The 14,905-nt window shown below is 38.2% G+C and overlaps 1 protein-coding gene and 1 pseudogene across 5 annotated transcripts in view; both read left to right on the top strand.

The window, feature by feature from the left end:
• The window catches only part of CD96 (CD96 molecule), a 268,719-nt gene extending 254,936 nt beyond the window's left edge, over positions 1 to 13,783 (top strand). For all 5 annotated transcript variants that reach the window (XM_072965463.1, XM_072965454.1, XM_072965456.1 and 2 more), the window contains 4 exons: positions 6,764 to 6,826; positions 7,601 to 7,690; positions 10,662 to 10,785; positions 12,740 to 13,783. In XM_072965463.1, coding sequence (XP_072821564.1) covers positions 6,764 to 6,826; positions 7,601 to 7,690; positions 10,662 to 10,785; positions 12,740 to 12,848 — 386 coding nt within the window. In that variant the 3' untranslated portion in view covers positions 12,849 to 13,783. The remainder of the gene's footprint in view (positions 1 to 6,763; positions 6,827 to 7,600; positions 7,691 to 10,661; positions 10,786 to 12,739) is intronic.
• Positions 3,545 to 4,736, top strand: LOC107034860 (cytosolic 5'-nucleotidase 3A-like; annotated as a pseudogene).
• Positions 13,784 to 14,905: the final 1,122 nt, after the last annotated feature.

Here is a 14,905-nt window from a genome sequence, read left to right as displayed (position 1 = left end):
AAAACATGTGGAGATGCTCAGCCTCGCTAATAATCAGGACATGCCAAGGAAGACTGTCACTGTGCTTGTCATCTATTTGCAAAAATTAACAAGTCTGGAATTGCTGCGTGGTATATAGGATGTTGATCAATACAATTTATTATGTGTTGTTGGTGAGAGTATCTATTGGTACCATCTCTTTCCATCACTTAACTATTATGTTTTATAGCTGAACATCATCATACCATACAATCCAGCAATTCTACTCCTAGGTACACACTGCCTGAAGACAAAGTATTACATGTATCCAGGAGATACTTACACAGATGTTGGGGGGAAAACACTACTCATGATAACAAAAAACTGTAAATAATCTAAATGGCTGTAGTTAGAAGAGTAGAAAACTAAATAGTATTGTAGTCGTATAATAAAATATTATGGTTCAATGAAAAATGAGTGGAGGTCAGCCCCATACAACAGCATGAATGCATCTTGATAACACTGTCTTGAGGCAAAAAAGTAAACGCCAGGTGACAGTACATGGAATGATATTTTTAAATACAACTTAAAAGCAAGTGCAACCAAACGGTATATGGCTTAGATGTAATATGTGATAAAAATTTTAAAACTATATAAGTGACTAATAGAAAACATTCAGAACAACATTTGCTTCTGAAAGGGCATACAAGGGATGGGACAGGGAGTAAACATTTATAAAGTTATTTATAATAATTCCAAAATCTGTACGAGTTGGGTCAGGGGTTCAGAAAAATAGGTCTAATAATAAGAGAATGTGGAATAGGCTAAGATCATAACTCAACGGATATTATGAAACCAATCAGAACAATAGCGGTAACATACTAAGCTATACAGAAAAGGGTATGAGCTGGAATTTTTTTACCAATCAGATATTAATTGAGGATAAAAACATTAGACTGGGGATAAAAGTTCATACTTCCTAGATCAACGTTTATCCTATATGGTGTTAACATAAAACTGAGTTGTTTATAATAAACTATGCTGAAACTCTACTTTACCTACACTGGTTTGTCACCCTTTATTTTTAATACTGTAATACAAGTAAGTTCCCTAAGATCTTTTTTTGTTTGTTTGTTGCCTGAGATAATGGCTGACATAGAGTTAGGGCTCAATGAATATTGCTGAATAAATAAATGAATTAGTACTTCTTGGTTACAGGGAGCAAATCATGTGACACTGAGGATAAAAGTTGATTGGACAGGGTTATAGGAAATGCTGAACTCCAGCTTAAATTTATGCTATGACAACGTATAGATTATCCTACATTTTAAGTCTCAGAATAACACTTAGCATTTGATGTTTTCCTTTGTTTATTAGAATTATTTGATTGTCTGTCGAAACTATATTAAAATCTAGGATACACAAGAACAGAGACCTCCCCCTTTTTCTGTCTTTTCACTGTAGTGTTCCAGTGCCTGTAACAGTGGCAGGAGTGCCGTAGGTGCTTAGCAAGTATTTGTTGAATGATTGAAAAGATACCGGTACATATGGGCAAGGAAGAAAACACGCACAGTGAAAAGAAATTATCTGCTTAATTGAAAGTTTTGAACTTTTTACTTGTTTTCTTTATTTAAATTGTTATTATACTGGCATGTGCGCCCAGAATAAATTCCTTTTCATCCCATGCATCACGTCAATACGAAGCACAGAGGCCACCCAAGGTGCTTTTTGCCCCAGAAACTAGAAAACTGAAAGGGTCTTGCTTGAAAGTTATTCATAATTTACACAAGTATATTCTTGGTCTTTTAAATAGATTTCATAATGAACTATTATAATCCTTCACTTTTTCTGTTCTTCCCCACTTGACAACTTCAGTTATCCTCAGACATCTCTTTATTATTCTTACCATAAAAATAGAAATTGTGAACTCTAGGAAGCGCCTCTAAAACCCAGGAAACAATTTTTTCTGGCAGTGAAAACCCACATTCTTATTTATACAGGAATAAAAAGATCTTGTTAACCACTTGCCATTTTTTATCTATAAGCTGAGAGAGAAAATTCCCTACAGTGAGTTGCTCTATTTATAATCATTCACAAGAACACGTTAAGATCCAACAAGTTAATATTGATTGCTCACTCCCAAACTGTTTTTGAAACATGTTTCTGCTCGTTGGATTGGACTGTAATGTGACATCCAATATGAGATGATACATTTGGCAAGATTCGCAAATAGGCATTGGTAATGGGATTTTTTTTCCCAGTATATTTAGTTAAGTAGATTTATGAAATGTTCAGAGGCAGAAAAAGAATGATAATGGATGGATTTCTGGTGAAATAAACCTACTTGCAGTGTTTCTAGGGCCCTTGCTATTTGTGAACACATTCTATGGGATATTTGCTTATACGTGCATTTTGTGTAGCTCGTATATATTTGGATGTCACTAGAAGGTTCTGAGTACATTGCCTTTACACTATATTTATAAGTGTATATTTTAATATATTCTTTTGTCATTGTTTTTTTATTTATTGACTTGAGGTCTAGGCTGGGATTGAAGAATATTGGAATCTTATCCTAGTTCAGCTTCCAAATTTCCTTCAGTCTAGAACAGGAATGCATATTTTACTTTAACCACCTATGAAATCAGGGTACCAAATCTGGTCATCTAAATACTCAGAATGTATAAGGTTAATAATCCTGGGGCACATTTTCATCCTGACCCTCAAATGATCAGGCCATGGAGCAGAAAATTGAAGCTTAATTACCTTTTTCTTTCTGGTTTTTCCTGTCATCCACCTGACCCAGTGGAGCCTAAAGCCACATTGAAATCAGTCAGTCTAAGTTAGACAAGCAGAAGAATGGTATGAGTCCCCATGGGTCCCTAAGCCTCCAATTTATCCCATTACCAAAATCAAGTTCACTGTCACCACACATACACACACACACACACAGGCCTCAGAGTACATCTTGTTGATCTCACATGACGTCTTTATTCTGTTCTTTGATGTTGCATCCCTTATTCCTCAAAATTTACGTACTCTTCTTAAATCTTACAAATGCATTGCTTATCCTGCCCCTGGTCCTGGCTGGTTCTTCTGAGGCTCCAGGTAGCAGTGCCTAATAATTTCATAGCAGCCCCTTCTACTTTCCGTGGGCAGAAGGTGAGGGAGAGGCTACAGTTGAGGAGCTGAGGGTCAGTGGGAGGGACATAGCAATGCCAGGACCTACAACGAGGCTGGGCGCTATTTCAGGCTGCACCATAATCCCTGCGGCCCCTCTGTTCCCTGTTGGCCGGGATGCTGATTCTTTGAACTCACCCCTCTTGTCTTCACATTCTAAAATCTTCTATGTCCCAGGTTACATTTCATTCCATTTTCTTCTTCTCTAAAACACTGTTCTGCTCTCATTCTGTCACCTAGTTCCTGTCTAGATCAAATTAAAGATTTATTCCTCTGACTTAAAATTCAGTCTTCTGTTAAAGTACCAATTTCTGGGGGCTTCTCACAGCTAGCACACATGCCGCATCCTTTCAAAGTTCCTGGGTGTCATCTCCTTTTTGTGGTCAGGAAGAGCATGTGGGTCCCATTTATGGATTAGATGGTCATGGCAAGAGGGGACACCATAGCTAGTGCCAGCATTTGCATCCTGGTGGAAGGAGTGGTGCTGACCCAGTACATATCCACCTTGAAGAGAAAGAAAGATGGGGCAGAAGACCAAGATCATTGAGATCTCTGTCCCCAAGCCCTGCATCGGTGGTTATTGCTTGCTGCCTATGCCTTTGTTCCAGGACAAAATTCAGGACAGAAGAACTTGGAGTGCCTTAAGGAAGATTCATTACTCAAAATAAAGTCTCTACACATAAAGTAATGCCAGAATTTTCAAAAAATTCAGTTTGCCTCAAGAACTCTATGAGTCAAAAATTATCTGTGATTTTGTCGAAAGAGAAGCTGCCAAACCAGATAATCATGGACTTTGATATGACATTAAATAGATTTTCTTACAAAGGGAAGGATGCTTAACATGTCATAATATTATTGAGAACCATGAGCTGGTTACAGATGAGTGTCAAAAAATGTTATTGCAACTCAAGGAAAAATACAGTGTTATTGAAGTTGATCTTGCGTTTACCATAGAAGAGAAATGCCCTTTTATGGTAGTGTGCTAAGTCACATAGTCTCCTTGTCGAACAATCTTTATCAAAAGCTAACTTTAAAGGAATTATGGGAGAAACTGATGTTATGCTAAAGGAGGGATATAAGAATTTATTTGAGAAATTCCAACCACACAGTACCATCCTATGTTCATATTTTCTGCTGATAATGGTACCATAGAGGAAGTTATCCGTCACTCTGATGTTTATCGTCCACGTGTCAAAGTAGTGTTCATTCATGGATTTTAATGAAACTGTGTTCTCAAAGATTTAAAGGAGAACTAACTCGTGTATTTAACCAACATGATGATACTTTGAAGATGACAGAATATTTCAGTCAATTAAAGGCCAATAGCAATGTAACTCTGCTGAGAGACTCACAGGGAGACTTAAGAATGGCAGATGGAGTAACCAGTGTGTAACAAATTCTAAAAATTGGATCTCTGAATGATGGAGTGGATGAGCTTTTAGAAAAGTATAGTTTTGCGGAAAGATAAATCATTGGAGATAGCTAATCCTACCTTACTGAAGATTTGTAAACTAGCATTCCTCAAGAAGCCCCGTCTCCTATGGGAGCAGTGGTACAAGAACTCCTCATCTCTTCTTCTTGCTGAAAGACTCATAATATAATATATGCTTGCTTTTGAAGTTGTTCCTTTACATTACTGAACTATTTTCACACACATTGAATCCATCAACTGTAAGCTCCTTTTTCTTTCCCTCTCTCAACACACTCTCCACTGTATTTTTTTAACAGATTAAAAAAAATCTTAAAGCCAAAATCAGAAAAATAAATCCTTCGTTTTCCAAAGTGGATTATGTAGTTTAACTTTATTACACATTTTTGAGAAATCTTTTTACACGTGAGAAGTTTCCAGAAGGCTAAAAAGAAGTTTTAAGAAATGGTCAAATAATTTGCATGATTTTAAGCATTATCATTTTTGTAACTTGGATGGATCATGCTGAGGGTATTACCATCTTCTGACCTTGTGTTATGTATGTAGGGTTATATTTTTTGGAGAAAATCAATATTAAACAGATTAGACTGCTCTGTATTTGGTGAAAAAACTATTGGTGTCCATATGTAACTTATCATTATAAATGTTTTATACTGACTTGGTGATAATGAACATAAAGTAGAAAATCTTTTTTTAATACCCATTTTGCTCAAAGTGATAGCACTTGTTGAAACATTTATATCTTAGCATAAATTAATTTATCACATCCTTTCTTGCAAGCCTTTGAAGAGTTAAGAAATAAAGGCATCAAGCCTTAAAAGTAGGAAGTAAATGAGGCACCATATTGGGCCAAAAAAACTGTAGGATTATCCAGAACAAACTGCCTTCTTCATAATTTCACCTAAATCCAGGCCTGGTTCCAGTTTCTTTTTAGTTGCTTCTTGCTCTGTGTCAATCAAACGCCTGGCCTAATGGCAAAATTAGCATTAAAAAGTGCTTAGTCCATCATCACCTGCAGAGCTTGACGTTCTGTCTAGAATGAGAAGTAGTCAAGGTCACATGAGCAGGATCATAGAATTACGTTGAAAATAAGAGCATCTCCCTGACCTAGACAAACTCAGAATAGCTATATGCAAAATCACCCTACCCTTGAGGGTGACCCCAAGTGGAAGCAGCTGTGACAGACTCTCGGGCGAGCAGTCCTGTAAAGCACTGACTCACACCTCTTCTAAAGGCCTGATTACATGCCTTTGTCTGCAGCTGTACTGCCATTGGCATCTCGAGAGAAACCAAAAAAGGGTCAGGCTAAGGAAGTTTTTGATGTTTGTTTTGTTTTATTTTGGTTTTGCTTACTTGTGGTCTTGACACAAAAGAAAGAATTTAACTGGGAAAATCGTGTATACCAGTGTTTTAATTAAATGAAGGTAATATCTTTCTACTGATTGTAACCATGTACTACTGTAATTATCTTACTTTACATCACATTTATAGGCTTGTTATCAAATACAGATATGTGGAGCCTGCCAGGAAGTGGAACTTTCTTGCCAGAGATGGAGAACTAAACAAAAGAGTTGATAAATCTATTTCAAAAGCCGTATGTGCTGCTGGAATTTTCTGCCGTCCACTCAAGGGGAGTTTGCCTCTGAATGTTTCAAAAGGACTCACCTAGCAGCTAACAAAGCCTGTGACCGCAGGGTCTGATAATTCGCTATTGACACAGTTCAGTTTTCATAGTCAAACAAGAATGTCAGCTTACCCGCAAGGACAAACTGCTCTGTTCCCTTGTGTGTGTTCTAGGTCATCAAAGTGCTGATGGCATCTTTTCTTGACCAAAGGCCACTATGACACACCTGGGCTTTCCTTCTCTCCCATTCTTTCAGCTCATCTATGAGATGGACAGGAGAACAGTCACAACACACTCTCTGTAGCTGGAGAAGCCCCTCCTGGTGTTTTCCTTCCATTTCTTCTTCCTGCTTTTAAATGGCTGTGATCAAAACCTTCCTTATTGGTAACATCTGGACACCCAATTTACATTGGGACATTCTAATGTGTGTTGCAGAATAGTTTGGTGATCTTGCTTTAAATATTCACTAATATCCCTTTTTCATAATTATTAAATTCAATTGAAGGTCAAGAAGAGACAATACAATTGTCAGTCTTACACAGATTAACTTTTCCAATATCTTCTTCCTTTAATAGCTTCATGGATGCCCAGTGAAACGTACAGTTCATCCGCCTCAAGTGCAGGTTCGACACTTCATGGTGAGTACTTAGGGGAGATTTAGGGTCGGAGAAGGTCATGGTCTGCTTTATTTGGGCAGAGGTGGGAAAACAAGAACTGATATCATCAATGCCAGATAGGTGTTTAAAAGTTCATCTTGATGAAAATGACAATGATGATGAAAGTGATAATGAATGGAACCAAAATTCTTCCCAGTCACTCAAAAAAGATAGTCAGAGACCAAGACTTAAATTTTTCTCTATTTTATTTCAAAGTGAAATCTACATAATAGCATTTTTGCAATTAAATCCATTAAGATAAATTTTAAGTTTTAATTTTCCATTGGAAAATGGAATGATTTGTCAGCATGAATTCATCTACTTGAATGTTACCAATTTTTATTGACCTTATCAAACACATTAGAGTGGGGAGAATCAGTATTTTGACTGGCTGGACCTCTGATACCCTGGGACACTGTGGATAAGCCTCATCTTTCCATGACCCCAACGTCAGGCATTTTCCCATGACCACTTTCTCATGGACATGCTTTAGCAGATGTTATTTTGTTGTATATACTGTATTGTTTCTCTTTTTTTCTTTAAGCCAATAAGAATTTCACTCTTTTGGTAGACAGATCCTTGGATACTAGCCTTGTGTAAACTGGTCCTTAGTGAACTTTACGCATAGTATTTTAAGAGCTTTAGGCCACTCAAACTGAGCTCTTCTAATGGCAAGTGAAATCCAGTTATGATTTTATACCTCTTGAAGTTGAGATGGCCATTATGATCAGTTCAGATATCCCTTTATATCCCTAGGTGATGTCTTCAGCAGTACAACCAGAGCATTTTCAGAAGTTCCCACAACTGCCAATGGGTCTACTAAAAATAATGACATCCATATCACTGGTGAGTCATTTATCATTTTTTTTATTTTATGTTTTATTCATTCAACAAATATTTATTGAATACTTACCATTTGTCAGGCACTGTGCCAGGTGTAGGTGTACATTGAAAATACTGGCCTCCTGAAGATTTTAATTTCTTATAAATGACACAGAGTAAATAAATCATCATGCAATTAAGTTTATTTGTGACAGATCTTATAATATGGCACAAAGTGTCAGAGTCTAACAGAAAGATCTGATTTTAACTGGGGAACAGGAAATGACTCTCTCAGAATATAATCAAATTAAAATCTGAAAAGTGAATAAGAATTAGCCAGATGAAAAGTAATGAGAAACATTTTAGTCCTATGAAATAAAATCTGAAGCAAGAAAGCAATTAATTGTTGGAACAAAGAGGATTCCTATAATTCAACTAGTAAAATTTTATCCATGTTAAACGAAATCTCTTGTTGTGTATCATAAGAGATCAAGGTATTCAGTAGAGTTAGAACCCTCCCAAAGCAGATCTTGATTGTAAATTCAGAGGCATAATCTACTATTTCACTTTAGGAAGTATTTCCTTAATTGTGAACTCTCCACCTAGGTACTTAGTCTATTTCATATCAAAAGTCATACAGTCCCCAGGTCACTGTATCACCCTGCACACAACATGGCAATAGAATGGCAAACTGAGGTCCTACCAATGTCTTTAAGATATTGGTGCTTTAAAGAACTACCTACGTTAGAGATGGGATAAGACCACTTCTCCACTGAGACATTCCTGAAGTCAGTGGTCTAATTTTCTATATTTGATTGGGAGAAAATTTGTAAGCATTGATGTAAGACCTATTTAAAATCTTTTGTTCTTTCATTTCTCTAAAACTTTGGAGGTAAAATGTTACATCCTGCCATATTACTAGCATAGGACCCGGTCAGCTTTTACTAAGCTGACCATCTGCATCATTGCTTCTTTTGTGATCACAATAATCCAGCCCTTTGAACCACTGCAAGGGCTCTAGCCAGCTTTACATACAGTGATACATGGTTATGTATTATAGGACTATGTGGGCTTCCAGGGGACCCTCCGTGTCTGCTTTGACAGGGCTGAAGCCGGGAGAGCATGAGGAAGACTTGGAATCCCTGGATATGTGTTGTAAAAGGGAAAATCTTCAGCGCTGATAACCAGTGTTAACATAACAACATCTTGTGGCGGCCGTCCAAACTATGTAAAAAGATAGAAAAGATTTGCTAAACTAATATTTTAAATCCAGTTTTTTTGCCTGTATTTTTTGAGACTTTCCTTTAGGAAAAGCAGTGTAATAAATCTGAGGCAAACAAAGAAATTAAAAAACTAGTCTCCACCTACGGACAGTTTATAATCTAGCTGAAACAATGAAAGAAAAGCAATCCAGATAATTATAATACAAAAGTACACTTTTTGCCCAAATGATCTATGTAATCTAAAGAGCTAAAGATCTATCTATAATGTGTAAGGAATTTCACTGGAGTGTTGTTAGAAAAAACAAAAGCCTTGAAACAATTTAACTATATAACATTGAGAAATCAATTAAATAAACTATGACAGATCCATACATTGGGCAACGACCCAGTCATTTAGTCGAATGATGTAAACCTCAGTGCACATCTGTGAAAAATATTCCAAGAATGTTTCTTAAAGAGAAAGAAGCTAGGAACAGAACAGTATGTATAGTATGCCCCCACTTGTAATAAAAGGGATATATGTTCACAATACATACATTTGCTTACATATGCATTAAAAATTTCTGATAGGATACATAATTAACTATTCAAAGTTATTGCCTCCAGTGCAGGTAGCTGGCCCCTGAAGTCGTAAGGACATTTCTTTTTTGTTGTATTTTATATTTCTGTACTGTTTGAATTTTTAACATGACCATAAAATACTTTTTAAAAGGGGAAAAATTAAGTAACCATATAATTATAAACATTCCCTTTTATTCTCTGCCAGGCAGAACCCAACAATCTTATTTCCAAAAAGAATTCTCCCTTTATGTAGAGAAAAAGTAAAACAGTCTAGAATATTGTATTTATATTGCCTCTGGTCTAGAATCCACAGTATATGGAAGTCTTTGATTCATACCATTTGACTTGGTGTTCAAATGCCAGAAAGGGAATGAATGAGTTGAATATGTGTACAGTCAGCATGGATGAGAAAGATTAGTCTGTTGATCACCCGCCAATGGAATTTTCGCCAGCCCTCTACTTTCAACTTCCTCTCTTTTCAGACCATAGAAGGAGGAAAAGCAGCTGGTTTCAGTTTCACCCCTTTTGTCAATTCTCCCCTTTCTATTGCTGAAACAGATAGGAGAGAAAAAAAGAAAAAGAAGGAAGGTGATAGAAAAGGATTAGAAAATTGCTACCCTGGAGATCATTCCATGAGTGTCATCCAAATGGAAAGTCTTGGATGATAGGCTTTTGAGCACAACAGCTCCACAGGTATTAGCCAGGCCTTCTTGACTTTGGACTCTCAGCATTTTCAATGTCATAATGCTTCTTCCTCTTCCTTAACACACTAATATTCCATAAAGCGTTTAATGACTCCTTAAAGAATAAGAAAATCCAAAGCTAGACCAGTATTTCACATACAAGGTTTTCTTTACTGAAGTAAACTTGGAAAACAAATTTACAGATTGTCAGTTTTCTTTGTTCATTCTTACAAATAACATTGCATTGGGCACCATGTGCCAGGAATTGTCCAAACCCTTGGGAAAAGAAAATCAGTTCTGGAACATTTTAACAAGACAGACATTCATGTTGAAAAAAAAAAAGCAACTGTATAAATGCAAAAACAGAAATGAGAACAAGGCATAGATGTGATCCCAGAGCATGATTGTGACCAATGAGTACTCCATGGCCTTTGGATACAGCCTATTTCAGGTGAGCAAGATAATTCATCCTACTTTCCAGTTGCCCAAGTTTGGTCTTAAGGTTCGTCTCTCTTTATGCCCTGTCAGGTATTATGGTTAATAAGCCCAAAGATGGAATGTCTTGGCCAGTGATCGTAGCAGCTTTGCTCTTTTCCTGCCTGGTGTTGTTTGGTCTTGGAGTGAGGAAATGGTGTCAGTACCAAAAAGAAATGTGAGTACAATACTAAGATATGCGGGAATAGATACACTTTCCGTACAGAATATTCACCCAGCACGTAAGTATCATCCCTATATGGAGTTTCTCTCAGGTTTAACTGAGGAAGTAAGGCTCAGGGAAGCTCAGAGAGGCTTCCTAGCCTCCCCAGCACCACACAGTTGGAATTAGATGCGCAGCTTCTGACTTGGTCCCTCTCTACCTGTTCAGGCTAGAACACTTGTTGGATGGAGCAGGTCAGTGGGCATGAAATGAGAACTGAGCCTCACCTCACCTCACCTCAAAACTGAAACGGATCTTTTTTTTTTTTTTTAATCTTCATTATTCGTTTCATTTTCATGCACCTCTGAACTGCCAGGGCCCAGCTGGGCCTAGATACTCAAGTGTGAAATTGAGTGACAAAGGTAATTTTAAGAAATTTCCAGCTGCTTTTCAGCAGAATGGGCTTTTACTGCCCTTTTTCTTTTTCCCCCAGGGGAAAAGAAAGTAAGCAGTGGGTTACCCCATTTTTGTCTTATTGAAATATTTTCCAAAGCCCTCCCTCCACTCAGCAGTCTGAAATAACATGTAAGGTTAAGCCTCACTTTTCTGACTTGGCTATTTTGGTCAGTCTGGATTAGGCCGTGCTTAGAAAAGAGCCTCATAATACAGAGAGCTGGTCTTCCGTGCATTTTCCTACTGCTGTCTAAGAGAACACTGACTGTGTGCGATACCTTCTTCTACTTTCTCAGTGTATCCTCCAAGACCCTACAGCCACACGCAGGGAGGTGTTTTGTGGTGAATAAAGCACCAAATCAGCAGTCATAAATTCTGGATTCTTGTCCAAGTACAAGTCTCTGACCACCCTGTGACCTTGAGAAGTTCTCAATTTTCCTGAAAAAATGGAAGTGCAAATTTCTTAAATTTTATCCACCTTTTGAAATAGATAGATAGATAGATATAGTCCCCATTACAGCATTAGAAAATCAGGGAATAGGCATTGTGGATTTTTATACTAAAATGAGAAAATGGGAATCTGAAAATCTGAATTGATTTTTTGTATTGTTCTCTATTCAAATGTCTGTGGTAATATAGAGATGAGAAACAATCTTATCTCTCTGGAGAAATTATGGTGATATGGGTTGATAGACAAGGGGTAGAGGTGTTTGAGTCATGGACATAAATCTGTTCACAGACTTCTATTTCCTGATATCAGCACAGCTGGAGCGTTTATACAGCTAAGCTCACACTCGTATGCTTGAATCATTTCAGACAAAGAGATGAGTTGTGCTAATACAGAACAGTACTTTAAACAATACAAAGGTGACTTTAAGAATGTTCACTGGTACAAACAGAAGGGATTGGGCATGATCCATCCAGTGCTAATCAACTTGGGGATTCAGGAGAGCTTTATCCCCTACTCCATCCTTCCTCCTAGTACACAGTGTGTGTGTGGGTGAGCGCTGGGGGTAGGGTTGGTGAAGGGGCTATTCGAAAAACTTCAGTCTTTGGTCTCAGAATTATAAAATTTTGTCTCTGGAGGAATGTTTTAACCTACATAACAGAAACACTTCTATTAGGAGGCAGTTGCCATAGAGAGTGTGGGTTCTGGTTAAAAGTTGAAAGTTAAAAGAATTGCTGGTCTGGTTCTCTTGAGCAAGTTGCTTGAAACTTATGAGCCTCAGTTTTATCTATGGGATGGTGACAATAATATTCAGTTCCTAAATACAAAATAAATAATGCTATGGTAAAAATGCCTTGCAAACTGTAAAATACCACACAAATATTAATTAATGGTGTTATCATAACACGACTAACAAGGAGGCTATGCCAGGAGAATTTTTGAGGGAACCAGGGAAGCATGCTGTTTTCCCTTTCTCTTCAGTGGAGCATGTTTTCCCTTTCGATGTTTCCTATTTTTAAAACGTATACATAGATATATCACCTTGAATGAGCGATGTTTTGTTCCTAGCATGGAAAGACCCCCGCCTTTCAAGCCCCCTCCACCTCCCATCAAGTACACTTGCATTCAGGAGTCCATCGGAAGTGATCTGCCTTGTCATGAGATGGAGACACTCTAGTCCTCTGAGACTTCCGCCACGCAGGCCGCACTCTGCTGGAATCCTATGGAAAAGGTGGATACTGTGCTTTGTTAGTATAATCGCCCTCCAGCCAAGCCTCTGCTGCAGCTGAAACGGACGTTAGAAGTGAATGACTTGTCTTCCCAGCAACTCACCCTCTTTCATCAGCCTGTGCCCGAAGTTTAAACAAGAGTGAGCAGTTCTGTCATGCCGACACCCAGAGCCACCTGCAGGGATTTTCTTGCTTATGTAAGAAGTGTCAATTAGGCTATTGTCGTCAAAAAAATACTTGCAATGTTTTTTTATTTTTCACTTTCAGTTCTCTGATTGAGGTGATGACAGTGGTTTCCAGCATATGTCCTTACCAGATCCTCCTCTCTTTGGGCATCTGCCAACATTCTAAACAATTTGCCAATATTATGATAATCTCTGAGGTTTGTCACGTTCCCTAGGAAAATGACAAGAGGAAAATGTGAAAGTTGTAACAAGAGTTCTGAAAAATGGGAATGTGCAATTAGTCTTTGAACTGAAATTTAGTTCTTTATCTTCCCTGGAGGAGAAGAGAATACTGTGCACAAGGACCCCGGTTCCAATCCTCCTTCACCCCGCCTCCTGTCGTGCTCATGGAAGGGGGAGGGAGCAGCGGGATGACTAGCTGACAATCACAGCCACGTAGCCTAGTAGATCTAACACTTTGCTGGCCTCTAAAATTATATGAGCTGAGTGGTCTCATCCTCAGCTTTACCTCTAAGTGTGTGTGTGTGTGCATCAGACTATTGGCAAACGTGTTATATAAGTAAACAGGCAGTCTAAACCCAGTCCAACTCATCAAATTCCCATCATTCTCCCTTTCCTTTGGGACTTTGCTGTTCATCCAATCTGCCTGTTTTGGTCTGTCCTGAAACAGATCCTGAAATAAAGCACCTCAAATCAGACTAGCACTGATGAATTAACCCTACTCCTACCCATTTTTTATAGAACAGTTCAAACAGAACATATAGGTGATGGAGAAGAAATCTCGTCAACCTGACCTTCTCTGTTTCTGGCAATAATAATGAGTGAATAAATTACTGATACACCTTGTTGCTCTAAACCTCCCCATATACCCCTGCCCTAGGAGAGAACAGGCCTTGCTGTTAGATATGACAGGCACATTCTGTGTGGATTTCAGTTTCAGTAGGAACCATTAGCTCATTTGCAGTGTACTTACTCCTGGCTGCACATGAGAATAACTTGCAGAGTTGTTATTTTTTTGAAACATCGCGGCCATCCCAACCCATATCAATTAAATCTGAATCTCTGTGGAGTGAAGCCCACGAGTATCAGCAATCCTAGATGATTCATGTTTTCAGCCAAAGTTGAGAACTACTAAACCAGTGGCAGTCCCTTCTCATTAATCAGAATTTTGGCTAAGTGCTTAACTCTTGTGATCCAAGATGTCGCCCAGGACTCTTGACTCTTACGGGTCCTCTCTGACACTTGATACAGCTGGCTTCTATGGCTGGACAGTACTAAGATAAGGCTAGCAAAGGACCTAGGCTATAAAATTTACGGAGAAATTAACACTTAGAGTCATGCACTTGCACAATCTTGTGAGTGAGTACCAACCCCAGGCCTGGTATAACCAAGAAGGTACTGCAGAAATGACCAGAGTGTGACTTCCAAGGCTACGTCACAAAATACTTTGTAGCTTCTTCCTTGATCTCTCTTTGATCACCTGCTCTGGAGGAAGCCAGTCACCATGCTGTGAGGACACACAAGCAGCCCTACCAAGAGGTCCACCTGCCAAGGAATGAAGCCAGACTTTTGAGTGAGCCATCTTGGAAATATATCCTCCTGCCCCAACTCAAGTCTTCAGATAACTGCATCCTCAGTTATCTTTTGGCAGGGACCCTCAGTTTCTCATTCGTTCTCAAGAAAGCAATAAGACTAATTTCTATATGTATGACTGTTGCTTCATGTATAGTTATTTTTATTTAATAAACCTTAATCATCAGTAATTTATGGAAAGGTCATTGTGGTTTTATTTTGCTGTTTGATTAGGTGACATGAATACA

This window comes from Vicugna pacos, chromosome 1 (assembly GCF_048564905.1).
Source record: "Vicugna pacos chromosome 1, VicPac4, whole genome shotgun sequence".
Taxonomy (NCBI): Eukaryota; Metazoa; Chordata; class Mammalia; order Artiodactyla; family Camelidae; genus Vicugna; species Vicugna pacos.
This window is presented reverse-complemented; position numbering and strand designations above follow the sequence as displayed.